The following is a 26,606-nucleotide window of genomic DNA, read 5'->3' on the forward strand; positions in this document are numbered from 1 at the left end:
TGAGTTACCAAGGTCTGTTTATTTTAGGAGAGGGGAAAGGAAGCAGATGTATGTACATATACATTCAGTCACATACGTTTCATCCCAGAAAAAGGCCCCGTGAATGTATATTACATGAGAAGGTCTCCAGATTATTATTATTATTATTAATATTATTTAAAAGCTGGGGCTGTGCCCCAAAGTGCTCGCTGCAGAGCGCAAGTGGCAATGGGTCCTCGCTGGCCTTGGATGCAGTGAGCTGAGGAGATGGTGACATGTTCGGTGGCAGCCACGTGACAATGTCCCTCAGGACACCCGAAGAACATGGGACTCCATCTCTTCTCCCCCAGTGCACAGGGTCAGCGTTCAAACCGCAAACGGGCTGCTGAGATCTCCTAACACCATGTTTACAGCCAAATATTTGGCCCTGTTCCTTCTTCCTTAGCCTCAAATCTCCTGGACAGGCTGAGAATGGTTCAGTGGTGTCCAGAGGTCCTGAATGAGCTATCCAGGAGAAGGCAGAGTGGGGCCATCCTCAGTGATTGTATGAGCAAAAAAACATGCACAGTAGTGACTGACTGAGTGTGCCCGCCTCACCTCGATCCTGTTCAAAAATGAACAAGTCCTCAGTCCTGCTCCCCACCAGGATGGGGATGCTTGTCCCAGCCCATCCCGCTCCTACCCTCTCCCTCACTACTACTGGGATATTATTCTGTGAAAGGCAAATTATTTGCCCCATGGCAGCTGGACAAGGAGGAAGGCGCAGGTGGTGAAGCGTCTGGCTGCTCCCCAAACCATGCCAGATGTCTCTGGCTCGGTGGAGAGCGTGGGGTCCGCACTGCAGGCACGGCCCTGGTGGAGACCAAGCGATGGCAGGAGGGTTTGGGGTGCCAGTTGGCCAGATACAGGCTCTGATCCCCAAAACTGGGCCCCCATGAGCTGTCCTCCCCTAGCCAGGGTTAACACCAGGGGTCCCGCTCGGCCCGTCCCCGGCAGAGGCTGTCGCTGCGCTGCCAGGCACTGTTGATGAGGCTCTGGGCATCCTCACATTTCTTCTTCACAGCAGCATCCAGAATGGCCTTGTGCTGGAGATCGACCTGAAACACGGGTGTGGGGTGTCAGGAGGGGAACAGACAACAGTCATTTCTCCCTCTCACTGTAAAACGTCAAATCCACACAGGAAAGTTGCCTGTGTCACGGATATGGCGACAGCAGGGCTGACCCACATTCTTCCCACTCCCCTCGTCAGTACTGGATGGATGCTCATGGCTTGTCTTGCCAGGCTCTAGATCCCACATCCTGTGATTATACGGAACCAGAGGAGCTCCCCGGCTCTCCTGCTCTTTGTGGGAAGGCTGGGTTCCCCCTACAGGGACAAACTCATCCCTCTGCTCTCCCTCACTCGATGAGGATGTAAAGCAGGCCCACATGCTCACTTGGTAGATGTTCCTCCACGCAGCGTTCAGTGCTGACAGGAACCTCTCCAGTTCCATAGTGCAACTAAAATAAAGAACCCAGGGGGGCAGGAACTCCTTGCTGTCCTGAGCAAACTCCTAAACAACAGGAGAGAGGCCAGGTGTCAGCACTGGGTGCTCACCCAGCCCTGGGCCAGCGGGTCCCAAAGCCCTGCACTCACCAGGACACAGTACTCCTTGCCGGCCTCCGTGGAGATGGCTGTGATGTCTGTCAGCTCTGCAGTTCCCAGCGAGCGGAAGAAGCTCGTCTGACAGTCCTCGTGGCATGTGAAAGCCTTCTCATCTGTCAGCACCAGGCAGCAGGGAACGCATGGTGTTGGGGCAACACCCTGGGGGATCACCTGCATGGGATGGGGAAGGGGTGGTAAAACCTGGTATGATGGAGCCCCATCTCCTTGGGGTGCACGTGTTCTCCTGTGGGGAAATCCTGCTGGCTCAGGATAAAGCTGCCTGCTCCGTCCGGCCAGACATTCCTGTTCCCTTTGGCAGCGCCAGAGGGGCTATAAGCAAAGGAGGGGGCTGAAGCACCCACGCTCAGGGTCTGTCCCCAGCTCACCCCTTTGGAGACAGCCTGGCAGAAGTACTGCATCCAGTCTGCCATGTCCTCCTCATTCTCAGCGCTCAGCTCCAGGGAGGGCCGGTCTGTCAGGATCACCTGGAAGGAGTGGGGCCGGTCGGTGGTGTTGGAACGCCGGCATCCCCCGCACTGCTCGCCGCTGGGAGAGAGGGGGAGATAAGTGGGATGGATGGGCCAACATGAGCCTGAAAGCAACCTTCGACTTCCCTCCCTGGGCAGCACTTCACCCCTGTTTCCAACAAACACTCCTTTCCCATCAGTGACATCCCCTGGGATTGCTCCAAGGACCATCTCCAGGCTCTTCACATAGCAGGACAGCTGGAGTTGAGCACAGTGGGTCTTTCAACAGGGCTCTCATCCCTCTCATCTTGGAGGGATGTATCACCCTTCAGAAGCCAAGGCCCCATCCAAGGAAGGAAATGAGCCCATTTCTAGTGGCACACACTGGAGCCAAAACAAATAGACACCTGCCCTCAGGCAGGAGGAGCTGGGATTCCTGCAGCATGGACCAAGTCATGGATCCAGCCTGGAACCCCTCCCTGGACATCCCAAGTAACTCCTGTCCCCAGAGTCTGGGTGCTGTGTCCTACCAGCCACCTACCCCATGTTGATGGAGAGCAAAGGGGTGACGTCTGTCCGATCTGGGTACTGGTACAATATCCCATTGCTGCGGTTTGAGAAGATGAGAGAAGGAGTAACTGGAGTCAGCTCAGCTCTGGCATCCCCTGCCTTTGGTCCCACAGCCACCCCTGCCCTGCCTCCCACCCACGCAGCCCTAGGGGATTACATTCCTGCTGCTGGGCACCCCCAAATGGTGGCTTTGGCCACCAAACTGGTGGCTTTAAGTGGCACCTCCCAACTACCTCTCAGGCAGCAAAGTGCTCCCAGCACCTTCTCCCAAGAGCCCTGTGTGACCCCATCCTGACCCACCGCACCAGTGCCCACCTGAGCACCACGAAGCAGGGCTTCCACTGCTCCTTGCCCAGGTAGGAGGTTCCTGCCTTGTAGTGCAGGATGCCGTCCTTGGTGATGGTGTTTTCCGCAGAGGAGTAGCTGCTGCTGGCAGGTCCCAGCGCCTCATCCATGGGGTCTTCCCAGTGAACAAGGCCATAGAAACGCACAACCACGTCGCAGGCCTGTAAAAACCAGAAGAACTCAAAGAAGTCTCCTGTGAGACTTCATCACCTGCAGTGATGGTGGTGATATCCAAACTCACCTCACACTTGGACTCCTGCGCCACAAACTTGGCAAGTGCCAGTTTCTCCATAGTGGCATCTGTGAGGATACTGGGATAAGGGGGCTCCCGGCACCCTTTGATCATGGCTGACTTCAAGGAGACGAGGAAGAACCTGAGAGGGTGGCAGAGGTCTCTGACAAGGCTGGGGCAAACAGGCCCTCATCTCCCTCATACACTCTGGTGCCCTAGGGGCTGACTCCCCTTAACCATGGGCCTATGGTCTTCCAGACCAAAGAGTTGCAAAATGAACCTACAGACCAAAGGTGATGGGAGGTTGCAAAGTCTGAACTCCAGAAAGGAGATTTCTGACACTGGGAGGTGGTCATTCATCCCAGCACAAATCCCAATATGACCTGATGGTCCCCTCCCTGAGCTGCCAGCACACAGAGACATGGGGACATGCCTTGGAACTCAAGAGCTCATCCCTCATCCGTACTCATGCCAAGTGACACAAGTGACACGTGGTCTGCGTTGCCCAGAGCCCCAAAGCTCAAACTGAGGGATGAAGCGACATTTTATCCAGGAAGATACTAAGATACTTTGGTTGCATCCACACCTGAGGCATTTCCAGTGGTCAGCTGGGTTCAGCCAGTGGCATCAAACCAAGCCCCAAACCCCTCACAGGTGGCAGGACTGTCATGAAGGGCTGTTTCTGGAGTCTCCCACTTTCCCCAAGTCCAAGAATTCCAGAGTTCCATGTCCAGTTCCCCACTCACCCAGTGAGAGCCATGTCGGCAGTGTCAAGCAGGAACTGCTTCCTCCGGTTGGTGCACACCAGGGTCACTGTCTGCTGATCCAGCCCAACCTGTGCCACACAGCAATGCTTAGGGAAGCCAGGCACGCGATGAGGGGCAACAGAGCAAGGCTGACCAGGCTTCTGGCCCCAGGGAGAAGGTCACTCTGCTGCCCATGCAAAGATATGAGCAAGGTGGGCACCCACAGAGGGGACACTGGAAGGGGCATCACTGCCAACTCTCCCAGTCTCAAAGGTTCACTGCCCAGAACACTCCTCAAGGACACAAACACACTCCACTGTGATGCTCCTGGCACCTTCACCCCTGGACAGGTGAGAACTGACCCCCCACTCGCCTCTGGCTCCCCTGGGCTACACGCCCTGGCTGGGCTCACCGAGATGTAATCCAGCTCGTTGTAGGACACAGCCTCCTCCACCATGTATGGCTTCTCAGCTGCCCCTGGCACAGACACAGAGAGCCACGTGAAGAGGGGCACAGGACCCCCTCTGCAGCAGCAACGATGCACCTGCAAACCGAGCCATGTCCCAGGCAGCACGGAGCCACAGGACACATGTCCCAGGGCTCCTGGGGGATAAGTCAATCTGAGCTCTCTGCTGTGACCACGGGACTCAAGGAACTGGCAGTGAAGGCCATGCTGGCCTAATCCATGGACAAGCCATGGATGGAGCCTCCCTCCCTGCAACTGAGCCCAGAGGGCGTCAGGATGAGATACCTTTCCGGATCAGGTACACGTAGCAATCCGTCAGCAGGACGTAGATCAACTGCAGGTTCCCTTCCATGTGCCCCGTGCTCATTCGGATCATCTGCATGGAAAGAAAGGAGCTCTCAGGCCTGGGCTGATGCAGGCACAGAGCTGATCCTTGAATTGATGGAGACCCCTTACCCTGAACAACTGCTCCTCATTCTCCCGGAAAACGTGGATCATCAGCAGGAGGAGATGGTTGTTATCCACCCTGCGGAGAGAGACAGCAGAGGATGGACATGGATGTGAAACTGGGTGAGTCCAGGAAGGGCAATCCCCTTCCTTGTTGAACATGTCCATGATTTGGGCACTTGTCAGCTCCCCAAGACCTTCTCTTCCTGACCCTTTGTGCCTCCTGTTCATCCTGGAGGATAGGCTTTGCCCCCCAAACCAAGGACAAAGGGAAAGGCATCAACTTCAGCTCAAGATTGTTTTGAAGATGCTCTCCCTGCTGAGCAAACCCATCCTCACCTGAACTCGGAGGGATGGGTCAGCTCCGAGGGGCTGCCCTGCCCTTCCTCCACCCCAGAGTCCTCAGCACTGCTTGGGGAAGGGCTGGGCTGCTCCTTCTTGGGCTCACAGAGAGCCTGGGGGTCGGTGGTTTCTGTCTGGCTAGTCTGAGGTTCATCACTTGCCCTTTCAGACTCCTCTACTGCCCCAACTGCTTCTCCCTCTCTGCTTTCTTCTTCTTCAGGAGCCTCAGGGCTACGAGAAACATGTGACGGTTGGCCAAGCCCTGGAGGGTCATGGTGGCCACCACCTGGTGCAGCAGCGTTTGGACTCTCAACGGTAAATCGGTAGAAGTCCATGGGGGCTGAAATCCCCTCACTAAAGTCGCCAGAGGACGATCCATCTGGGGTCTCCCCTGGCGTGCCGGTCCGAAAGGGCTGCCCGGGGGGCTCCAGGGCAGCATGCCAGCCCCCGGGGTCCAGCTGCCCATTGAGCCTGTCCATGACCTTGCTCAGGGGCTGCCCCATGCTCTCCATGGACGTGTCCTTCATCTCGGGGATGCGCAGGGCCAGCGGGCCAAGGGCAGCGCGCTCCCCGCCCTCCTCTGGCCCCCCCGGGGCAGCGGGGCTCCTGTCCCTCGGCGGCTCCTCCCTATCGCTCAGCCCATTGACGCCGCTGTCCCCGCTGGCCTCGGCTGCTGCAGGCGCTGGGCTGTTCACCACTTCCTCAGGCTTCACCTTCTTCTTCTTGCCTGTCTTTTTCTTCTTGGCTAACCTGTGAGAGAGAAGAACGTCACCCACTGTGCCTGTTTAGACTATGCAATACGCACGGGGGTCAAACCCTTTCCCAACAACATTCCTTTGCAATTTTCCCTATTGCAGAGAAATCCTTCTGTTCAAGAACATCGCTCAGTGTGCAGCCATGTAGAGTCCCCCTCTTTGTGCCAGTTTTCATTAGACAAGGTATGGACACTTTTTCCTATCTATCCCAAAAAGAAGTGTCACTGCTGACACAGCACCTTGGGCTTTCTTTCAGCTATAAAAGGATTACAAACAGTTGTGGAACTGAACTCATGTGGGAGAAATCCCTGGCTCAGATCAAGAAGCTGGGAAGGGAGGAGATTTCTAGAGGTGGCAATGCTGTGTCCCCACCTGCCAGAAGAGGGAGATGCAGGTTGGAGCACAACAGGATGTGCTGCAGAAGTGTTCTGGCACCCACAGCACCCAAACTGCTGCCAGATCACCCCTGTTTGGGAAGCAAGTCCCGTGCTCCCCTTCCCCGTATCTCCCATGTGGGATCATGTGTAAAACCCATCTGCTCTGCTCCTTCCCTAGGAAAATCAGGCACGAGAACAAAGCACAGCCCTGCTGGGCAGGTTTGGGGAGTTCCTATCGGTGGGTGTGAGCAGACAGAGCCATGAGCTCTTTGTCTAGATTGAGGGCTCTGAGGGAGCCCTTGGGGATCTCACCCGCCAGGAGCTCTGCAGCTGCATCTCCCGCAACAGGGTTGGCCACAGCTCACTGGCATACAGCAGGAGGGACAGGATGGGAGAGAGGATCCAAGCTCCAGAGCTGCTGCAAAGATGCCACCAGCTGGAGAGAGCTCCAAATAAACCCTTATGGATTACTCTGAGCCCTCTGACACACACACACTGGCAGGGAAAGGGGGTCATGTGGAATCAACCCAAGGGACCCAGCTCATGGAGCTGAATAAAGACTGCAGCACAGAGGCTGTCCTCGCTGGGATAGAGGAGGTGGCACATCCTCAACATCTGCCACCCCTTCCGAGACCAGCACTCTGTCCCTACCTGATGACCTCCAGCTCTGTGCAGCTCTCGGACTGGTCCGTTCCTTCAGGGGTGGCCTCTGCCTTGTCCCGGGAAGCCACGTGCACCGGCGTGGTGTCGGCGGAGGACTCGGCCTTGTCCTCGTTGAAGGGGTTGTGGCGCTGCGTGGGGCTCCTCGCCGCGGTCCTGCTGCCATTGGCCTCTGAGGCGGTGGAGCGCGGGCAGCTGAGCGTGTCCGTCAGCTCCCCGTCTGCAGGGACAAGGTGGGAAGAGCGGATCAGGGCCGGCTCGGGCTCCTGCATGGAGCCAGATCAAGCCAAGCTGCGTGCTGGGGGCTCGGGGCACTGTGTGGGCACCATGCCACTGGCAGTGCCAGCAGCTCCTGTGAGGAGGGACTGGGAGGTCAGCGCGAGACCCTGCACCCCCTCTGCAGTTCACAGAATGCCTGAAAACAACCGCTCGGTTCCCCAGGAGCCAGCAGCTGGATGGAGAAGCAGAGGTGGTGTCTGTGGGAAGTGTCTGAGGGGTCCTGGGGCCATTGCTCCTGAGCAAGGTGACAGCAAGCAACCGGGTTGCTGCTTCTCCCTGCCATGGGGCTGTGGGAAGGTGCTCGCTCAGCTGGAAGGGCAGACACAGAGCCAGCCCATGGAGCAGCCATCCTGATGGAGCTGGCTGCTCTCCTCTGCTCACATGAGATGCACATGGGGGCTGGACTGTGCTGGAGAGGGGACACAGCATTCACAGGGGTCCGAGGACAGCAGGTGGCACAGACAGGGTGGAACACAAATAGCTGGGCCCGTGTTAGTCTTCAGAGGATAAAAGAGCAGTGGAGAAGGGCTGCAGGAGTCATGCTCAGATTATTACCCATTATCCATCCAAAATCATGGTTAAAAGAAAGTTATCCATCCCCTTCTCTTCTCCAGCACCATTCCTGATCTAGTGGAAGGTGTCCCTGCCCATGACAAGGGACTGGAATGAGATGTCCTTTAAGGTCCCTTCCAACCCAAACCATTCTGTTATTCCATGATTCCTTTCCACAGCCAGCTAAAAAGACACCTTGGGAAGAGAATCACTGCCCTGGCAAGACTGATTTGGGGCACAGGATTTGAGGAGGAAAATGAAACCTCTTGTAAAACTCTAATCCAGGCAGTTTGTGCTGGATGATTCCAAAATGCCACTTTGTTCCCACTGAAAAAGCTGCCCCAGAGCAGGGAGAATCCGAGCTCTACCAGGGAAGTCAGTCAGGTTTAAAATCCTCAAATCCAGAGGGATCTGCCTTCCCCCAGCACCCCTGGGCTTCAGCCTCCACCCAACACCCACACTGGAGCTGTTGGCTGCACCTTGGGTTTGGAAATGTGGTTTGTACCCTCCAGGGACAGGTTGAACTACCTCTGTGACATCCTCATGTGTGGGGTAAGAAGGAAAGCAAGAGGGAGCGTGTTAGAGCCTAAGAGCAATCCACATGGAATTCAGGCAGATTTGCCCAAATATTCAGGTGGTACCATCAGGCTCCATCCAGCTTTGCACCACAAAGGATGGAGTGTGGGCACGAAGCAGAGAGAATGCTCCTCCAGTGAAGGATACGCACAGGGGCTGCATGTGGAGGAAGAACAAATTCCTTTGAACTGGGCAAGTGCTCTTGGCCATAAAGGCCAGAGGTAGCTGGTAAGTGGGTTTAAAAAGTGGTAAAATCAATAAAAATAACAAATGTAGTGACCCAGACTGAGCATGGCTATGTGCCATGGATATTGTGGATATTGTGGCTTCATGGGAGAAGTTTTGACTCAGGACAGGATAATCCAGGGAAAACAAAACCTCCCATATTCATCTCTGCAAAATGCCCCAAATTAAAGGCAGCAGAATTAGTTCAGCTGTTTTCCAGGGCTTTCAGGAAACCAATGATGGTGGATCCATTTTTCAATCAGCACCTCATGTGCTTTGCCCCAAAGAGGAAATCCATGGCATGAGGGCAGCTGGCACATCCCACATTTCAGGCCTGTACGGAATTCCATCAGGGCAGTTGGTTGTTAAAGAAACAAACACGGGAACATGCAGCAAGCTCAGGGGGCAGCAATGCAGAGAGAAAACCAAAATGCTGTAAGAGAGGAGTGTGTCCCACCTTCCCAGTCTCTGCTGGGCATGGTCTGCATTGCTGGAAAGACATCTCCAAAATCATAATCTACAAAAATGAGGGATAAAACTCAGGATTAGAAATACAGGCAGTGGGGAGGGAAGGGGGAGAGGGGAGAGTGTGAAGGAAATTTGGGGAGGGAGATGGGAATGGGGAGAAACAAAACAATCATCCACTGGTATCTGAAACACATGAAAAAATAGGGAATGTGGATGTGAATGGAAACCAGCTGCACTAAGAGTTGTTCCTTCTGGAATAACTGCTGTGATGGGAGCTACAAAGGAACTAGGGAAGGATGAAGGCCCCATTATCAAGCTGCTGGGAAGCTAAGCCAGATAAACAGCGTCACCTAGGGCTCGATCCTCTCTGGGAAGCAATTTAATCTCTGTGCCTCAGTTTCTCCACACTTACCTCCCATAGATACTGTGGTGTTAGACTCATGAAAGTTTGCAAAGCCAGGGATCTGATTAAAGGGAGAAACTTGTCCTCTGATCCTACAATCCCCAGTTCCACTTACATTCTCAGGTAGAGACATGCTTCTGTTGAAATGATGAGCAGGGTAATACTTACAGGGAAAAGTTAAACTCCTCCACACCAGAGAAGCAGCAGCAATTCCTGCCCTCCTGGGTCCTGGTCCAGCATTCCTACATCAGCACCAAACCCCTCTGTGCATGGGGAGACTGAGACACAGAGCTTGGACACATGGAATACGCTGAGATGATGCCAAACCCAAAATCTCCTGGATCTCCAATCCAAAGCCCTCTTCTCTGGAGCATTAAGAAGCCATCCACCAGAAGACTGGGGACACCAAGTAACAGGGACAGGCAGGAGATGTCTGGCACAAGACATGCTCTGCTGAGGAGGAAGCAGGAATACAAACCCAGGGATGCAGCACAACAGCTGCTTATGCCAAACCTCTATGGACAGGGAACCTTCTTCCTGTGATTTTTACTTCTAGGCTCCTCATGCTGTCTCCAGCTTCCCTGGGACACTAGAGATTTGGAATGACAAGTCCCTAAAATCAAACCCTTTCCTAAGTGCAGAAGTGGTGAGCCCAAACCAGTGCTGTGCTTCCAACTGCTTTGTTAAAACAACTCTAATGCCCATCCCAGGCTGTTCCTTCTCAGCATTTCTAATACCTGCAGGTTCTGTCTCTGTTCATAAAAGGCAACTGGTGATCCTTGTCTTGAGGAAACCCATTTCTGTATGGGCTCAGTCCCAAATTCCCTGCATCCATCTAACAGTTCATTCCATTCCAATTCTATTCCAGAATCCCTTTTGCTCAAACTGACATAAAAACCAGGACAGTGCCAATGCATTTTGGATTAGGAAGAGCATCAGCAGAGCTGCTGCTTCATGTGAACATGGTGGGTGCAGGACAGGAGCTCCCTGCTCTGGCTGCAGCAGATTCATGGGCCAGACACAAGGTATGAGTCTGCCCAGTTCATCAGGAACATCCAGCCTCTCTGAAGGGATAAGAGGGTGAGTAGGACAATTTATCAGACTGCTCTGGATGTATCAAGAGGAAAAAACAACATCTCTGAGACCACTAGCTGTCTTTCTCCCAGATTGCAGACACAGGGAAGACTCTGGAAAACTGCTCTCCACCAGGGCCAGCATGTGGGTCTCTGGACTGCAAAACAAACAAAACCTCCCCTGCAGCTTTGTGTCTCTGCTGACCTGGGAGCCATATTCAGATACAGGCATGACCTTCACTCCGTGGGGAGATTCCTCCAGTTCTTGCTAGAACCCCCAGGATGGTAATGTGGCCTGGCATGCCTGCAGGGAATGTCCTTCTCTCCCAGTTTGAGGCACAGAATCAGCACAGAATGGTTTGGGTTGGCAGGAACCTTAAAGTTGACCTAATTCCACACCTTGCCATATCCCAACCTTCCACTATCCCAGGTTGCTCTAAGCCCTGTCCGACATGGCCTTGAACACCTCCAGAGATGGGGCAGCCACAGCTTCTTTGGGCAAACTGTGCCAGGGCCTCACCACCCTCACAGGGAAGAATTTCTTCCTTATACCTGACCTAAATCTCTCATCTTTTTTTAAACTAAGACTTTAAAAGTCTTAGTTTAAACCCATTCCCCCTTGTCCTGTCTCCCAAGGATGTGAGACAGGACAGATTCCCAGCCTGGCTGCTGGGTCTCTTGCTTTGGTCTCTTCCAGTCTAAAATCTGCTGCCTTATCTGAAGGGGATGTGGGAAGAACACAGCCCTGCTCACACTCTCCCCAAAACCCACTGACCCTCACTGGATGGAGCAATGGCACTGTCGTCCCATTCCAGGTTGGTGGAGGTGACAGAGTTGAAGGAGTTGAGGGAGAGGCTGTCGGAGCCGTGCACGGAGCTGGGCAGGCGCTCCTCAAAGTCCAGCAGGTACTGAGGCTTGTAGTAATCGGGCATGTAGGGGGCCAGATCCAGGTATGGAGCATCCTGCAGGGCAGGGAATGTGGTGAGGGGCAGGCTCCAGTCACTGTTACTGGCACAGCTGGGGGAAATGCCACCCTGCCAAAACAATGGGACTGGGACTGTCCCCTGAAGGTCCCTTCTCAGTGCTCATCTCAGAGGAAGCCCAGCGGTTTTACCAAGGGTTATCCAGTAGGTTTGTGTTTTCTGGAGGTACACCAGGGTTTTGTACCAGTACTTGTAGAGCTCAGCTCTTTATCCCCATCAATCTGCCCTGCAGCTGCCTTGTTCGTCCTCCAAACAGTGAAGAACTGAGCAACAGGAATAAATCCCACTGTTGCATCCCCAAAGATCTAAGTGTCTTTCCCAAAATCATCAGCGTCACATTTTCAGCTGAAAGACCACCCTGGACCAAGTGGTGGGATCTGTCCCACCCTGGATTTCCCCTGCTCCACATTCCCACTCTCCCAGAGCTGGGAGAACAGATCAAACACTCACTAGGTCCAAGTCAAAGCGGATGAACTCCAGTCCGGACACCAGTGTTAAGAACAGGGTCAGATGATCATGACTGCAGACCAGGGCGTTCCTGCCACAGGGAGGAACAAAAGAGCTTTACAGCTGTGGGAAAGAGGAGGAGAAGCAGCTAAAAGGCCACTTCTGTTTCTTTGGGGGCGTCTCTGAGCCATAGATCGGCCCTAGAGCTGGCAGCCCACTCCTTGCTTCTGTGGACAGCCACTACATGCTGTCCCCAAACTGAGCTACAGCCACATTTTCAGGTGTCCAGCAAAGCTGGGTGCCTGGACAAGAGCTCAGCAGCTCCTTGGAAATCATGGAAAAATATGAAGGGGACTGCAGAGTAAAAGGAGGAACTAGGAGAAATGCTTGCAGGGCCTCATAGAGATAAGAGGATAGTGTGTTCAAATCTAGTACCTTTAAATTAACCACGTAAATCTCACAAGGAAAAAAATCAAGCCCTGATCAACTGCTTGTACCTCACTGGCAAATTCAGGCTGGCTTCTGACAAGGAGGGACGTCAAATGTTGCCCAAAGGAGAAGCAGCTGAGATACTCACTTGACATAGTACTTGTGCAGCAGGCTGAGGTTCTCCTGGAACAGTCTCAAGTAACTCTCCAATGAATTTTCGTTGAGGGCAAGGTACAGCCAGGCCCGGCCTGGAAACAGGAGCAGCAGAGAGATTTATCTGCAAACACCTGAGAAGTGACACAAGCCTAGAAACAGTCACAAATTAGTTAAAACCCCTCAGATGATTCATTCATATCATTTGAGGGGAGCAATTATGAGGGGAAATCGCAGGGGCGGGGGGCAAATGCCAGTGAGAGATTCATGATTTGGAGTAAAATTGGTGAGCGACATGTGAAGAAGTAGCCACACAACTGTCTCTCCAGCAGGATGGGAACCCTGCCAGAAACACCAGGAGAGGCAGAGGGAGAATTGCTGTGAATCAGCCCAGGTGAGATTTGCCACAAATTCTGGTGCAGAGAAATGTGACAGTAGTCTGTGCTCAGCTCTGCTCTCACCAGTACAGGCCCAGGACATGGCAGGTGTTTGGATAAGAAGGCACAGAGGATGTGGGCACAGTCCTGCATCAAAAGTGGCCTCGAAGGTCCCAAATATGTGCTATGGACAACTCAGAGCAGGGAAAATGCAGAATCATGCACATGACTGCTACAGCAAGATGTGGGGTGAGAGGGAATGCTCCCATCTGCCAGGAACTCTTCTTGAGGTCACAGCCCTGCAAGACTCCCATCTTTCCAAGTGCTACCCTCTGCCAGGAACTCTTCTGAGGCCATGGCCCCACAGGACTCTCATCTGTCTGGAATCCTTCCTGAGGGCACAGTCCCTTGGGTTTCAGGGCAGCAGAAGCTGGGCTACACCTCAGCACGTGATCCTGAGGCACAGTGCTGTTATTTCCAGAGACCTCACGTGGTCATGGCAGGACTCCCACCTCATTGGCACAGCGTGCCCAGGGAAGTGGTGGAGTCACCATCCCTGGAAATGTTCAAACTATGTGTGGATGTGGCAGCTGGGGACATGGCTTGGTGGTGGACATGGCAGTGCTGGGCTAATGGTAGGACTCAAGGACCTTAGAGATCCTTTCCAACTTTAATGATTCTGCGATTCCTTTGCCTGCGACCTGCATTCCAATGGCTCCATCGATCCACGAGCAGCCCCAACTCCTCAGCACAACCTGGGCCACCTCAAGTGTCCCCAAACCCACAGCTGGGGACACTGTGCATACTCACTGCGTCCCAGGTTGGTGGCCACGTGCTGCAGCACTTCGATCTGTTTGATGGCTTCCCGGCGTGTGAAGTGAACTACCAGAACCCAGTACCCTGAGGAAAGATCTTGCAGTCTGGAGGACAAAAAATCCCAGAGGAAAATTCAGCAAAAGCTTCATTATCTCCACCCCAATCCCTGCCTAGATGTTTTCCCCATGCTGAGGCTCCACACCAGGCTTTTCCCATGGGGAAAAGCAGCATCCCAGAGGCGGGCTCCAGGCTCACCCATAGAGCAGAGCGTGGTCCAGGTGTTCACAGAGCCGCTGCAGGACCTTGTCATGGTTTCTGATGGCTGGTGTCTCATCTTCACAGGCAGCGAAGTAGCTCTGCAGCTGCAAAAAGAAGAGATGGGATGGCTGGAATGTCCTTCTCCAGCCCATGAGGAGCAGGTGGAAGTGCCAAAATGCTCACATCCAGCATTTAACAGTTTTTTGTGATCTCTCAGCTTGCTAAACCATGTTGCAGGTTTTACTTACGGGGTGTAGCCAACGGTTTTGAGAGGACCCTAAAGGCAGTAACTACCGGGAGAACCTTGCCCAGTGTCCCCATGTCTCACAGCCCAGCAGTGCCATGGTGGCTGCACAACCAAGTTCCCCAGTGGTGAGCAGCCTTCTCCCGCCCAGCCAGCACTTCAGCAGGGTCTGGTGGTTCCTCTCCAGCCACAAAGTGGTTCAGAGCAGAAATAAACCCCAGCCCTACTCTGCTTCTGGCTCTGACATGGATGAGGCCTCTCCTCAGTTTTGCTAGAAATCCCTGGCACCCAAAACCCATATCCCTTCCCAGCTGACCCACAGGACTACTCTTGCCCCCAGAGCTTACAGATCTATTTAGGTCCTGTATCACACATCCTTGGCATCCAGGCAGGGAGATTACGCTCCTGGGATGTAATCTCAGCCAGACAGGCCATGGCTGTTTGCTGGCAACAAGCAAGAACATCTCAGCTGAGCCACAACAACACTGTAGACAGTATGTATGTTATTTTCATGACCTGACATGTCTTTGCCAAACCTCACTAGATGACAGATGTGTAAACCCCAAAAACTTAACATTATTTTGCTTCTTGAGTCTGACCTGTCCCCCAGCACAGGTTTCTCCTCCAGAATTATTACCAGAGAAGCTCATTTTGGAAAAATCATCCAGTCTTGATGTGAAGTTACCCAGGGGTCAGAGAACACCTCACAGCCCCTGGGAACTGATCCCAACAACACTCTTTAAGAGTATGAACATATCAAGCTCGAACACCCTCCTGGCCTGAAGACCTTGAATCCCTCTGGAGCTCTTAGGTAAGATGGGAGAGCCAGGCATGTTCCTGCACACAGCTGGTCCCAGCCCTTACATGAGAAAACTGCTGAGCCTGGAGAACTGCAGCCCAAGCTCTCCCATCCAATGGCACAGCCCTGCTCTGCCTGTCCCTGTCCCAGCAGGTGAATCCCTGGGGAAGCAGATGCACAATGAGGTGGTGTTTGCAGAGGTACCTGTGGATGTTCCAGAGATCCACAGGCGCTTTCACAACACCCACATGAGACCTGGAGAATTTCAGCTCAACAGCTCCTACCCATTTCTGGGAGGATGCTTTTCCACAAGATTCCCGCTATTCATAGGCAGCCCAGACTGAAGCAGAGAGGAAAATAACCTAAAATCCCACTATTTAAGAAAAATTTCAGGAGGTACTCGCAGCCAGAGTTTGAAGCTGCAGCAAGGACGCCAGAAGAAGAAACAAACCCATAATTTAGAGCCTTATCCCCTGGGTGACGGATAGATAAGAGTCATGGGGATGATCTCCCTGGAGCTCACTAAAATGTCCCATTTTTGAGAAAACTGAGGCAGAAGCAAAGATCTCACAGGACATGAGCCGGCACCTGAAGACAGAACTTGACCTAACCAGGCTGTGAGCTCTGCAGGGAGCTGGGCCACCCTTGGAGGAGGTTGTGGGTGTTTCTGCAGGCTCTGTGCTAGACTGGGGAAATGCAGCTGTGAGGTAGAGCTGGGGGGAACAAGAATAAATCAGGCATTTTGTTAGTTCACCAATGAAAAAAAGGAGACACAGCTTGGGGAGGTCAGTTTGCAGGGAACTTGCAGCCTGTCTGTGCCTCTAACTGGAGGAATTCCTCATGACAGAGACTCCAAGCCTGGGCAGCTAAAGAGAAGAGGAAATAGAAGTATTTCCTCTTTTTTCTTTCCTCCTTTCCACCCAGAATAACTCAGAACTTTGTCATGCTCCTTCCTGTAGCTAGTGCACAGCTCCCATCCCTCTCCATGGACTGACCCACTCCCATCATCGAAGGCTACAAACTATTAGCAAACAGTGGCTGTCTCCATCTAAAAAAATGGATTTGTCTTCCTTGGAAAAGCCTAATCTTCATCCAGAAAGGGGTTTAGGTTTTGAAGGGCTCATTCTGTGTTACACCAAGGGTTGCTGTCCCTTTTAGCTGCTCTGCACGGAGCACTGAGCCTCCTGCTCTGCACAGACCAGCTCCCCCTGCATCCCCCTTCCTGGGGAGGCTGCTGGAAAACCTGGCCCCACGGCCATACCCAGAGCAAACCTACCCCAAAAGGCTCAACTCCATCCCTGTGGCACATCAGGGACCAAGAGGATGAGCTGGTGTGACTGTGCTTTGCTCAGAGTCATGGGGTCACACCAGCTCAGTGGATGTCAAAGGTGCACTCAGCTGTTTGGGATTGGGATTCTGGCACTCCACCTTTTAGAGCTGTAGGTCACAGGGAAGCCACAACGGCTCACTCCTACTGAGATGCACTACCACGTCCCCATACAGCATTGCACCCAGGGATGGTGCCATTCTCAGCATCCCTCCAAAATAAACACAGCCAAGGGCTTCCAGTGCCCAGCCATGGGCAGGCATGGCTCACTGGAGCACAATTCCCAAAAGAGATCAGCCAGATGAATCCCTGCCCAGCCACCCTGTCCAGGGAGGAAACAAGATGCAGCAAGCCTCAGGATCTCCTGGGTGGAGTCATCCCTCCAGCCAGGGTGGGGGAAGACTTGCAAAAGCTGATGGAGAGGTGTTTCAGGCTTGGGAAGAAGGGTGAAGTCACACAGAGGAAAGTTAGGATGAAACAGCTTTCCCAGTTGGGGAACAAAGTCCAGCTGCGCCATTTTTCAAAGAACCAACACCTAGCTGAAAATTTGTAGGAATTACGACCACATCCATCATGAGGGATGATCCCAGCACCCACTCCTAAGCATGGTGATGGCAGGAGTAATGTGGCACTGCCCCAAAAAATGGCATGTTGTAGAGTGTTTATATGGAGTCTCCTGTAAGTTGTTATAAAACACACACAGATAATTGAACCAGCCTCTCCCTCCACAGTCAGACCTGTCTGGTAGGTGGCGACCAAACTTCATGAGGCATTCACAAAGCAGCTCCCTGACACAGCTGGGCAGTGTGCCAGGCCGGAGCTGGGGAGATCAGGAAGGAGACAAGGAATTGGGTTAAAAACATTGTCCCTGGGCTTTGGGGAGATGCTCTTCCCCTCATCTCTTCTGCACCCCAAATCCAGAAGGAAGGGCTGAAGGCTGGCTCGGATGGAGGGCTTGTGAGGGGCATGGCAATGCCTGGAGCCCTGACCCAGGGCTATTTATAGACATTCCTGTGGTCAAAATAAGCACTGCTGGCACGCAGAAGGCATCCCAGCCGTCCATCCACCAGGACCATTGCACACCCGAGCAGGTCTGAGCACCAGCGCTCATGGGACAGAACCTGCTCAGGGAGAGGCCCACAACAGCCCAGCCATGGGCTGAACACACCTTGGAGAGCCTGGAGCAGACGGGTGTTTGTCCAATGGGAACAGAGCCCTGGCTGGCACTGGGAAACACTCGCACCTCGTCCACACCGAGGAGGAGGATTTAATTGCTGTTTATCAATCACAACTTCATTTTTCCAGCAGTGACACACCCCACCCTATGCTGGCACACATGAGAGAGGCTCTTCCTCGCACAATTTCATAACCTATTAATTGCAGTGGTTCTCAATGAGTGTGAAGCCTTCCAGGCTGATCTGCAGAGCTCCTGCATTGCAAGGGAAGCCAACAAATAATCAGAGATGTGTTCTGGAAAGCCTATTCCCAAACCTAATCATTCTTGTGGTGGCTTTGAAATCCTTTCAGTAATTCTAAAAACTCACTGGAATACTGAAATAGTCTCCTGACCTGTTCAGGGCTGGCCACAACCCAACAAAGTCCACATCTCCCCTCTGTAAATGTGCCCTACAGATGTTTCACATGCAGCTTTCCAACATCAAGTCCATTTCACTTGTTCTGCTTGGTATTTCCCTGGCAGGACAAACACAGCAGAAGAACAACAAACACCCTTTGCATTCCTTAGCTTCTTAACTGCGATGGGAGAGGGAAGAGATGCTTCAAAACCCTCATTCCTACCCACAGCACATGGACTGAGATGAGGAGTTTTCCCCAGCTGGAAGAGCTGAGCACCCTCAAGAGCAATCCTGGAGCTCCAAGGAGCACAAGAAAGGGCAGGTGACCTTGTCCCAAGCAATGACAGTTCAGTGCCAAGGGAAGATACAGTGGGAAGGGCCAGGACAGACACCTCAGAACTATCACTTTTGCAACTGCTCAGGAGGTACAGACATTCAATGGCAAATGGATAAAGAGGAGGCTGAATTCTCGTATCTGGACAACTTCTAGTTTTCCATACCATCCATAAGAGTAGGCTGAATGTCATGGCAAGGGCCCTCATACATTTGTACAACATAAAGGCCTAAAACTCCATCTCTGGCTGGACATTTTGGATCTGACTCAACACTCCTTAAAAATCAGCACTGGCCTCAGTGCCCAGCTTCCCACTTTGTGCACCTCATCTGGATCTTGGGGCTTTTTCTAGAAAAAATACACCAGGCACATTCAGAGCATCAGCACCTGGAAGGCACCCCACGTGCCACTGGAGTACCCTGGAGATGTGAAGAGACAGGAGCCTGACACAGGTGAAGCTGAAACCCACAGCAAAGTTGCTCCCTGCTGGAAACACTGAGCTTTGAAACATTCCCAATCTAATGACAGCAAGATTGTCACCTCCTGGGACACATACACGTCTCAGCTCACGCCCCTCAAAGCTTTTCTGGGGCTTTCCTTCACTATTTCTAAGCAGCAAAGCTTGCAGTAGCCTGAATCCACATGCGGCTCACACGAGGATAGGATTTTTTCCAGTCGGAATTTTTAGGGAGCATCCTGTTCCTCTGTCACAGGGAGCAGAGCAGGGGCCAGGCACATAACTGGCTATGTGGAACAGGTCCCTGAGCCAACCAAAGGCAGGTGGGAAGGTCACGTGCTCAGCATAACAGAAAAAATAGATTTTATGGGGAAAAAAACCCAAGTCCAGTGGCAAACACACCAGAAGCAAGCAAAGTGCTGCTCTCCCAGGGAGCTGCTGCTCCCTCACACACCAGGTATTGTGGCTCTGAGTCCCTCCCCACTGCCCACAGCCTGTGCTTAATTCAGTTACACTTCTTGGACCAGTTCACCAGAAGTGGGGAAAGCTGAAATCACTCAACAGCCACCAAAATTGTGCAATCAGAGGCAGAGAGGCTTGGAGGCTTTCCTTTAGCTCCTTGGGAAAACCACAGCCAAATTCACCCTCCTAAACAGGCTGCTCTCCCAGCAAAATGCGTTGTGTGAGAGGGAGGAGAACAAATGGCATTTTTTAATTCCCAAAATGTTATCACAGCCTTGTCCACCCTCAGCTCCAGAGCCAATTTTGGGTGTTATGGAAGACAAACATCAGTTTAGGTACCTGCAGAACCCAATCCCCTTGGAATTGTGGATCATCAGCAGACCTGTGGTGGTGTGAGTGTGACGACCAGAGTGGCTCCTCGATGGCCAGGCAGGGAAGTTTCCTGATCACTGGGATGAGGCAAGAGAAAATTCTAAAGAGATAAACCTTGAAATACTCAAGCAACACACAGCTGCAATGAGAGCAGAACCACAGCACCACGGAGACAAAGCCCTTGGATGCCCACCAAAATACATCTGTGGGCTTGTTAAAGGCACCTGAGTGATCCCCGTGTCTTGTCTTCATGGACAATCAGGAGTTCTATGAGATTGCTGCTACCTTCATCCACAGACTTTTGGCAGCTGGCAAACTGGTACACGTGGCAAAGGAACATGCAGGGCCAGCCTCTTAATGTGGTCCCTGCAGCAGCAACAGATGTGGCCTGGAGAGATGTGAGTGAAGGAGGGGAAAGACTCTGGCAGAGATAAAACCCCTGTGGTCTTTGAGCCAGAGAGGTGCCTCTCAGAAAGGGAGCAGAACGCAAGAGATTGCTTGGCTGTTTTCACATATCCAGAGCTGCTGCCTCTGTGTCACAGCAGTTGGGCTAAATAAATCCAGGCAGGCAGAGATGAGCACATTCCCAACGTGATTTGAGTAGGGATGCTCCACTCCAGCACTCCCTGCTCCTCTCCATGACATGGGGGCACTAAGCCATGCCCAAACCAGCCCTCCCTCGCTGTGCAGAAGATGCAGATGTGTCACAAAGCAGAGCTCAGCAGCACAGGAGACTGCAAAGGCATTTAAAAGGTACAGGGCTAAAAATCCAACCTGAAGACAGGCAGCAAAGCCTCAGCATTAACTTGCTGTGAGAGCAGTGGAAACCTTCCCAAAGTCATGCAGAAACAGAGCAGAGCCAGAGCTTTTGGCAGGAACTCCTGCAACGTCAGCAAAAACCACTGCTCCACCTGATTGACATGCACCAAGGATCAGCTGTTCAAGAGTTCATGGCAATGTGTGTCCTTCAAAGCCAGCCAGCAGAATGGCCTGAAAACCAGAGAGAAGTCCCAAAATCTGGGATTCTAAGCACTTTTCTGATTTTACATTTAGCTCCTGTAATTGTCAACAATAACACTGTTTAAGGACTTTTCATTTTCACCACCTAATCCCAGGTACAAGAGCACTAAACCCCTCCTGAACCCAGGGAATATTCAGGGAAACCCAAGAGAACACAAACCACTGGCTTCACGGACCAGGGACCCTGTGAGAGCCCCTGGCTACCAGGATATGCTTGGCCAAGGATGGTTTTGAAATTGTTGGCATTTCTGGTATGTTTAGAGTCCACCTGGGCAGCACCAGGAAGGTGCTCTCATCCCACTGCCACCACACACAGCAGCATCTTCTAGAAGGAAACAAGCACATGAGTGAACAAGTGCCTGCACGCTGAGCCATAACATGCCCATCCCTACCTTCTGCCCCAGTAAAGCCCTAAATCTTCACAAAAACAAGGGTTAGGCATCAATTTGTGCAGTAATTTGAGCTGGAGTACAGCCCTCTTAGCAGAAAAGGAACTGAGTGGGAAAAAGGAAAGTAAACGGTCACAAGACACAAGTAACACTGTCCCATGTGTGCAGAAAGCTGTGAATTAATTTACAGCTCTGAGAGGACAAATTGTAAATGGGAAATCAAAACCATGCTCCTAATTCCCTTGGAACTGAAGCACGGACCCAGCTCCCAGTGCTGAGCTTTCCCAGCCCCTCCTGAAGCCATCAAGGGCAGAAACCTCTTGACATCCCTCTGGCTGGAGAAGCCTATTTTGTCTAAGGTGTTTTGCCTCACTTTTTTTCACTGGCGGTCTGACTTCACACCTCCAACCTCACACCTCTGAAATCCACAGCAGAAGTACCACTGATCTCCCCCTGGTACCTGGGAATCACACAGAGAACTCTACAGGTTGGAATTACACTCTCTAAGCACATTTGCCACTTTTTCACCTGTGCTCCATCCCTCATGTCTTTCCAGGAAAATAAGAGAAACAGTCCTGTTCACTGAGGTTGGAGGGATTTGCCTGGAATCAAAACTTATTTTTTGCTGTGGATTTGTACAGAATTCACCGACTGTTTGTGCTCTGACTGCCCATCCCTAAAATCCAGCAGCACCTGGTAAAAACTGAAATCACAGCCAGGTACAGTCACAGCCCTGCGTGTCAAATTCTTCCCAGGGCTGTGCTGCTGCTCCTCTTCTTCCCCATCCAAGGGTGCTGAGCACAGGGTGCTCTTCTCTGGGCAACTCCATGAAAATAGGGCACAGTATCCTCCTCTTTGGGTCTGCAGCTGAGAAAAGAAAACCCCCACCATCACCACAGACACGTCAAAATCTTCCATTCCACACCTGCATCAGCACTGAAAGTAAGAAGTGAGCAACCCACACTGTGAGGAAGCTTTTGAAATTGGAGGCAGGATGCTTGGAAAACTCCTCCAAGCCCCATGACACAATTCCAGTGCCAAGGAGTTACTCAAGACTAGGACGAGCCTTGAGTAGGATTTCTGAACACAAAGCCACTTGCTCTCTTAACCTAGTACTTTACTCTTGCCACTCACAGGCAAAAAGAGGATCAGGGATTTCGGGCTGAAGTGGGAGGGGTAAGCACTGGGAAAAAACAGCAGCTGTTTAGCGATTTCCCTTAGGAAGGAGAACTGCATCCTGGGGGTAAAAAACCAGGGTGGAATTTCACCATGGCCTGAGTTTGATTTCACTGGGATGGTAGAAATTAATCCATCAGCCTGAAGTAGGCTCCTACACTTCCCTGAGTTTTGCTCTGAACAGGAATGAAGAGGCAGGATTAGAAAATCCCAAAACTTTCACTGCTGGACCATGGCAGGAGTTGGCAGTGCCAAGGTGTGTTGGCAGAGCTGGAGCTGAACACAGTCCTCTTCAATCACAACAGTAATTAAAATAAACATCATGTTGATTGTTTAGCATTTCCAAACGTGATCTTCCAAGGATTTTCTGAATGCAAACAAATTACGTCCAGCCAATCCTCTGTGGAAAGTTGTATTCCTTATATATACAGGGACACTGAGGCAGGAGCATTGCAGAGCATTGTAACAGAACTCAGAGCAGGCCCAACATCCACCGATTTCCAGAGAGATACAAGATTATCCTTAATTTTTAGAGGACAAAAAGGCAATAGACCAGAGGTCAGGGACATCCATGGAAGAAAAACACTGGGAGAGGTTTGCACATCCATCCTACACCCCAGAGGCAGTGTCCAGTTATCCCTTTCTTATATACCACCTGGAATTCACTCGTGCTGGTCTTCATAAAACAAGTTTTCATGGATGAATCTGAATCAGGACACACTGCAGAGCACAGGAAAAGTCCTATTCCATAAGGCAGAGGAAACGCAACAACTGGAGAAACAACAGCAAGTCCAGACAGCCTTCCCCCAAAACTTGGGACAAACACAAATGAAACCCCTGTTGCCTCCTCAAATGGAGCAGTGGTTTTTTGTCAAGGTTGATTGGAGCTCAGGTGTGCACCAAACCAAAACTTCCAGCATATCCTTACAACTCACTCCTTTGGCCTTCCCAAAGATTCCAGCATCCTGCGCCTGTCCCAGTCCCCTCTGTGTTGGGTCATGGATGTTTCCACCACCAAGGGTGGGTTTTAAGGAACCCATCTCCCATAAGGAGAAAACGAGGGGCAAGGAGAAGGTGAGAGGACACTTATTCAGAGCCCTGTTTTGAGGGCGCAGGAATGAACCACACATCCCTTGTGTCCGTGGGGAGAATGTCCCAAGTCCTCCCCCTATCCTGTGCCCCCTGCAGGACATGCTGGCTGAAGGGAGAAAACCTTTAGAAAGATGGTTTTAGGCTGGACTCAAAATCCCTCCTAAACAGAGCCACAGGAAAAAGGGTCCCCCCAATCCTGTCCTTTGAAAAGGGGAACCCTGGGCAGGAGAATCCCAGTATATCCCAACCAGCTAAGACAGAGGGTCTGGGGGTGATCCTGGCAGTGTCCCTTTGGCAGGGTGACTCCACACCCCAGATGTGCCACCACACCCACGACCAGAAGGATTGTGTCCAACCTCACACCCTCAGCACAGGGGTTCTCCAATGACACCCCCAAAAGTGTCCACCTCTGGCAAAGGGGATGCTGGGTGGCCTTGACCCCACACTGGAACTCTGTCCCAGAGTTCATCAGTGTCCCTGGGATGTCTCTTGGGTGTGGGGTTTTGTAGGATTGTTCCCCAGCCCACGCCTCAGGCAGGAGGTCCACAGGGATCCTTCAACCCTACATCCACGGCAGTGGTGTGTGTCTGGGGGGTCCCGAAGAGTGTCCCCCAGCCCTGCACCTCTGCAGACACAGCCCCCACGGCACCCCAGGGCAGAGGTGAGTCCCCAAAGGCTGTCCTGGAGCTGTCCCCAGGCACACTGACCCGCTCAAGCACAGGACAGCAAGCGGTCCCAGAGCTGTCCCCAGCACCAGCTGATGGGGGTCCCCGTGGATGTCTCCAGGCCCAGAGCACTCGCAAAGCGGCCATCCCCATCCCCACAGCCCCGGCAGTGTCCTCCCGGCTGTCCTCAGATCCAGCACAGGGTGCTCCCCACCCACACAAGGGGGTCCCCCAGGGCTGTCCACGATACCGCACAGCACCGGCCTCCACCCCGGAGCCCAGGGCTGTCCTAGGGCTGTCCCCAACACCCCCAGCCCAGCGCGGGCATGTCCCCAGGCCTAGTCCTTTCCGCACCGCGGGTCGGTGTCCGCAGCCCCCGCCGTGCTCCCGCTCCCACCTTCTTGACGGAGAGGGAGATATTCTCCAAGATGCGGTCCTTCACCTCCGCCGGCTCCATGGCGCCTCCGCTCGCCGCCGCCGCCCGCCGCGCCCGCCCGGCGCAGGCCGAGCGCCGTCCCGCCCGCCGGGCCCGCTCCGTGCTGCCGGCTCCGTGCTGCCGGCTGCCCCGGCCGGCCCCGGCCTGGCGGCTCCGCGGCGCTCAGCGCGCCATGGCCGGGTGCGGGGCCGAAAGCGGCCCGCGGGAGCACGGCGGATCCAGCCGCGACGGGGCCGCGCTCCGCCGGGAACTGAGGTCACGGGAAAGGAGGGAGGGACAGAGGGAGGGAGCGAGCGGCGCCGCCCGCCCCGGGCCGGCAACGGGACCGCCCCGCCTGGGGTGCGGGACCAGCACGGCCCGGCCGAGCGGCGTCGAGCCGAGCCGAACGCGGCCGAGCCCAGCCGAGCAGAGCCGAACCTGGTCCGGCCGAGCCGACCAGAGCCGACCAGAGCCGAGTGGAGCCGAACAGCGCTCGCTTCAAATGGCGCCCTCCGCCGTGGCGGTGGGACTCCCGGGACCCGCGGGGAGCCCGTGCGGGGACATAGTGATGGGTCCCTCATGACCCCTTGAGGGGACATGGCGTTGGAGACAGCTGAGGGGATGTGAGTGGATAGTGAGAGGACGCGAGGGGATGTGCCGCTGCGGACAGTGAGGGAAGAAGGCGGCACTGGCCCAGGGCTCATGGAGGGGACGTGAGGGGAGATGATGGTGAGGACAGTGAGGGCACGCAGGGAGGCGCCACTGGCTCACTGACAGCCATGGGAATAGTGAGGAGATGTGGGGGGAGATGGCATGGGGACACTGAGGGACATGAGGGGAGATGGCCTTGAGTCTGTCTGGCCCTGACCTCAACTGAGGGGAGATGGCATTTCGGACTCCCAGGACACAGTGAGGGGACACAAAGAGAAGGTGGCGTCGGTTCTCTCACAGCAAGGGGGTTAAGGGGAAATGGTGTTGTTCTGTCACGGCCCAAGGGAACAGTGCTGTTGGGTGGACACACAGTGGGTTTGGAGACTTGAGGTGCCCACCAGGCGCCCAGCCCTCTGAGCCAGGGCCCAGCCTGCAGCTTTGCTGCATTTTGGGTTCCTGGCCTCAAAGGAAATAATCAGTGGTGAGGGGATGTTGGGGAATCCATATGGCACTCCACCACCTTGGGCTTCAGGAGTGCTTCCTTCAGTTCTGCTCCAGCAACCTGAAATGGAGTATCCAGCTCTTTGCTAGGGTCCCTGTGCTGGCTGGCACCATGGATCCAAAAATGGGTTTGTTCCAGCCCAAGCTTCCATCAGTGGGAAAAATTCCTAAAACTCTCAAATACAAGCCCCACTTGCCATCACAGGACAGAGACAAGAGTTGGTGAAAAGACTTATGATAAATTATAAATAAAACCTGAGGCTAAGGTGAAGGGTTGTGACTCAAGGCTGCCCTAGCGCCTGCATCACCTGACCCTGGTAACAGAAAATGGAACTGAAAGTAAAAGCAATTTAAAAACATAAAAGCCAGCAGCTTCCAGGAGCACATTCCCTGCCATTTGCATTCCTTCCTCCGTAAATAACCCACTGGCACAGAAGGAAAGGGCTGAGCAAGAGCTTGGATGGAAAAACCATGCTAGGCCAAGCCTGCTCTTTCCCTGCAGGAATGGCTCATCCAGTTTAACAGCTTTGGAAACCATGGGGGAAGGGAAGGGAAGGGAAGGGAAGGGAAGGGAAGGGAAGGGAAGGGAAGGGAAGGGAAGGGAAGGGAAGGGAAGGGAAGGGAAGGGAAGGGAAGGGAAGGGAAGGGAAGGGAAGGGAAGGGAAGGGAAGGGAAGGGAAGGGAAGGGAAGGGAAGGGAAGGGAAGGGAAGGGAAGGGAAGGGAAGGGAAGGGTGCTTGGGTTAGAACTGAGCCAAACCAAAAAACTTTTTTCCCAGCTCCCCACCAGCCCCTGGAGAAGCAGAAACATTGCATTAAAGGAGATCTCAAGGATCAGAGCTTATCTTGGTATTTAAGGAGGAAGGTGACTCCCTCCTGCTGAACTAGTGGGTGGGTGGAATGGAGCAAATCCTGAGCCTGAAACACCCAAGCCTGATCCCAAACAAGTCACTGCAGAGATGAAAGTCAGCTGCTTGTAAAGCAGCCCAACAGATCCCACACACCAATTTATTCTTTCCTGGTGATTTTTAGGATTTAAAGCATAAAGTTTAAGGCAAAT

General features: G+C 53.2%; 1 protein-coding gene across 3 annotated transcripts; it reads right to left on the reverse strand.

Moving 5' to 3' along the window:
• Positions 1 to 24,624, reverse strand: PLEKHM2 (pleckstrin homology and RUN domain containing M2). Of its 3 annotated transcripts, XM_066334477.1 has the most exons (20): positions 24,379 to 24,624; positions 14,068 to 14,174; positions 13,807 to 13,916; positions 12,615 to 12,714; positions 12,041 to 12,128; positions 11,383 to 11,569; positions 9,121 to 9,180; positions 7,023 to 7,251; positions 5,237 to 5,989; positions 4,907 to 4,976; positions 4,736 to 4,826; positions 4,397 to 4,461; positions 3,985 to 4,073; positions 3,248 to 3,380; positions 2,977 to 3,167; positions 2,633 to 2,698; positions 2,011 to 2,170; positions 1,616 to 1,795; positions 1,416 to 1,532; positions 1 to 1,076 (listed from the first exon to the last, which is right to left on the reverse strand). In XM_066334477.1, the coding sequence occupies exons 1-20, from the start codon at positions 24,436 to 24,438 to the stop codon at positions 939 to 941; spliced, it is 2,994 nt and encodes a 997-aa protein (XP_066190574.1). In that variant the 5' UTR covers positions 24,439 to 24,624; the 3' UTR covers positions 1 to 938. The 3 variants fall into 3 exon arrangements, with proteins under 3 accessions (XP_066190574.1, XP_066190575.1, XP_066190576.1); XM_066334478.1 differs by lacking the exon at positions 9,121 to 9,180; XM_066334479.1 differs by lacking the exons at positions 13,807 to 13,916; positions 14,068 to 14,174; positions 24,379 to 24,624 and adding an exon at positions 13,081 to 13,148.
• Between the last annotated feature and the right edge of the window lie 1,982 nt (positions 24,625 to 26,606).

Source organism: Sylvia atricapilla, chromosome 22, assembly GCF_009819655.1.
Source record: "Sylvia atricapilla isolate bSylAtr1 chromosome 22, bSylAtr1.pri, whole genome shotgun sequence".
Taxonomy (NCBI): domain Eukaryota; kingdom Metazoa; phylum Chordata; class Aves; order Passeriformes; family Sylviidae; genus Sylvia; species Sylvia atricapilla.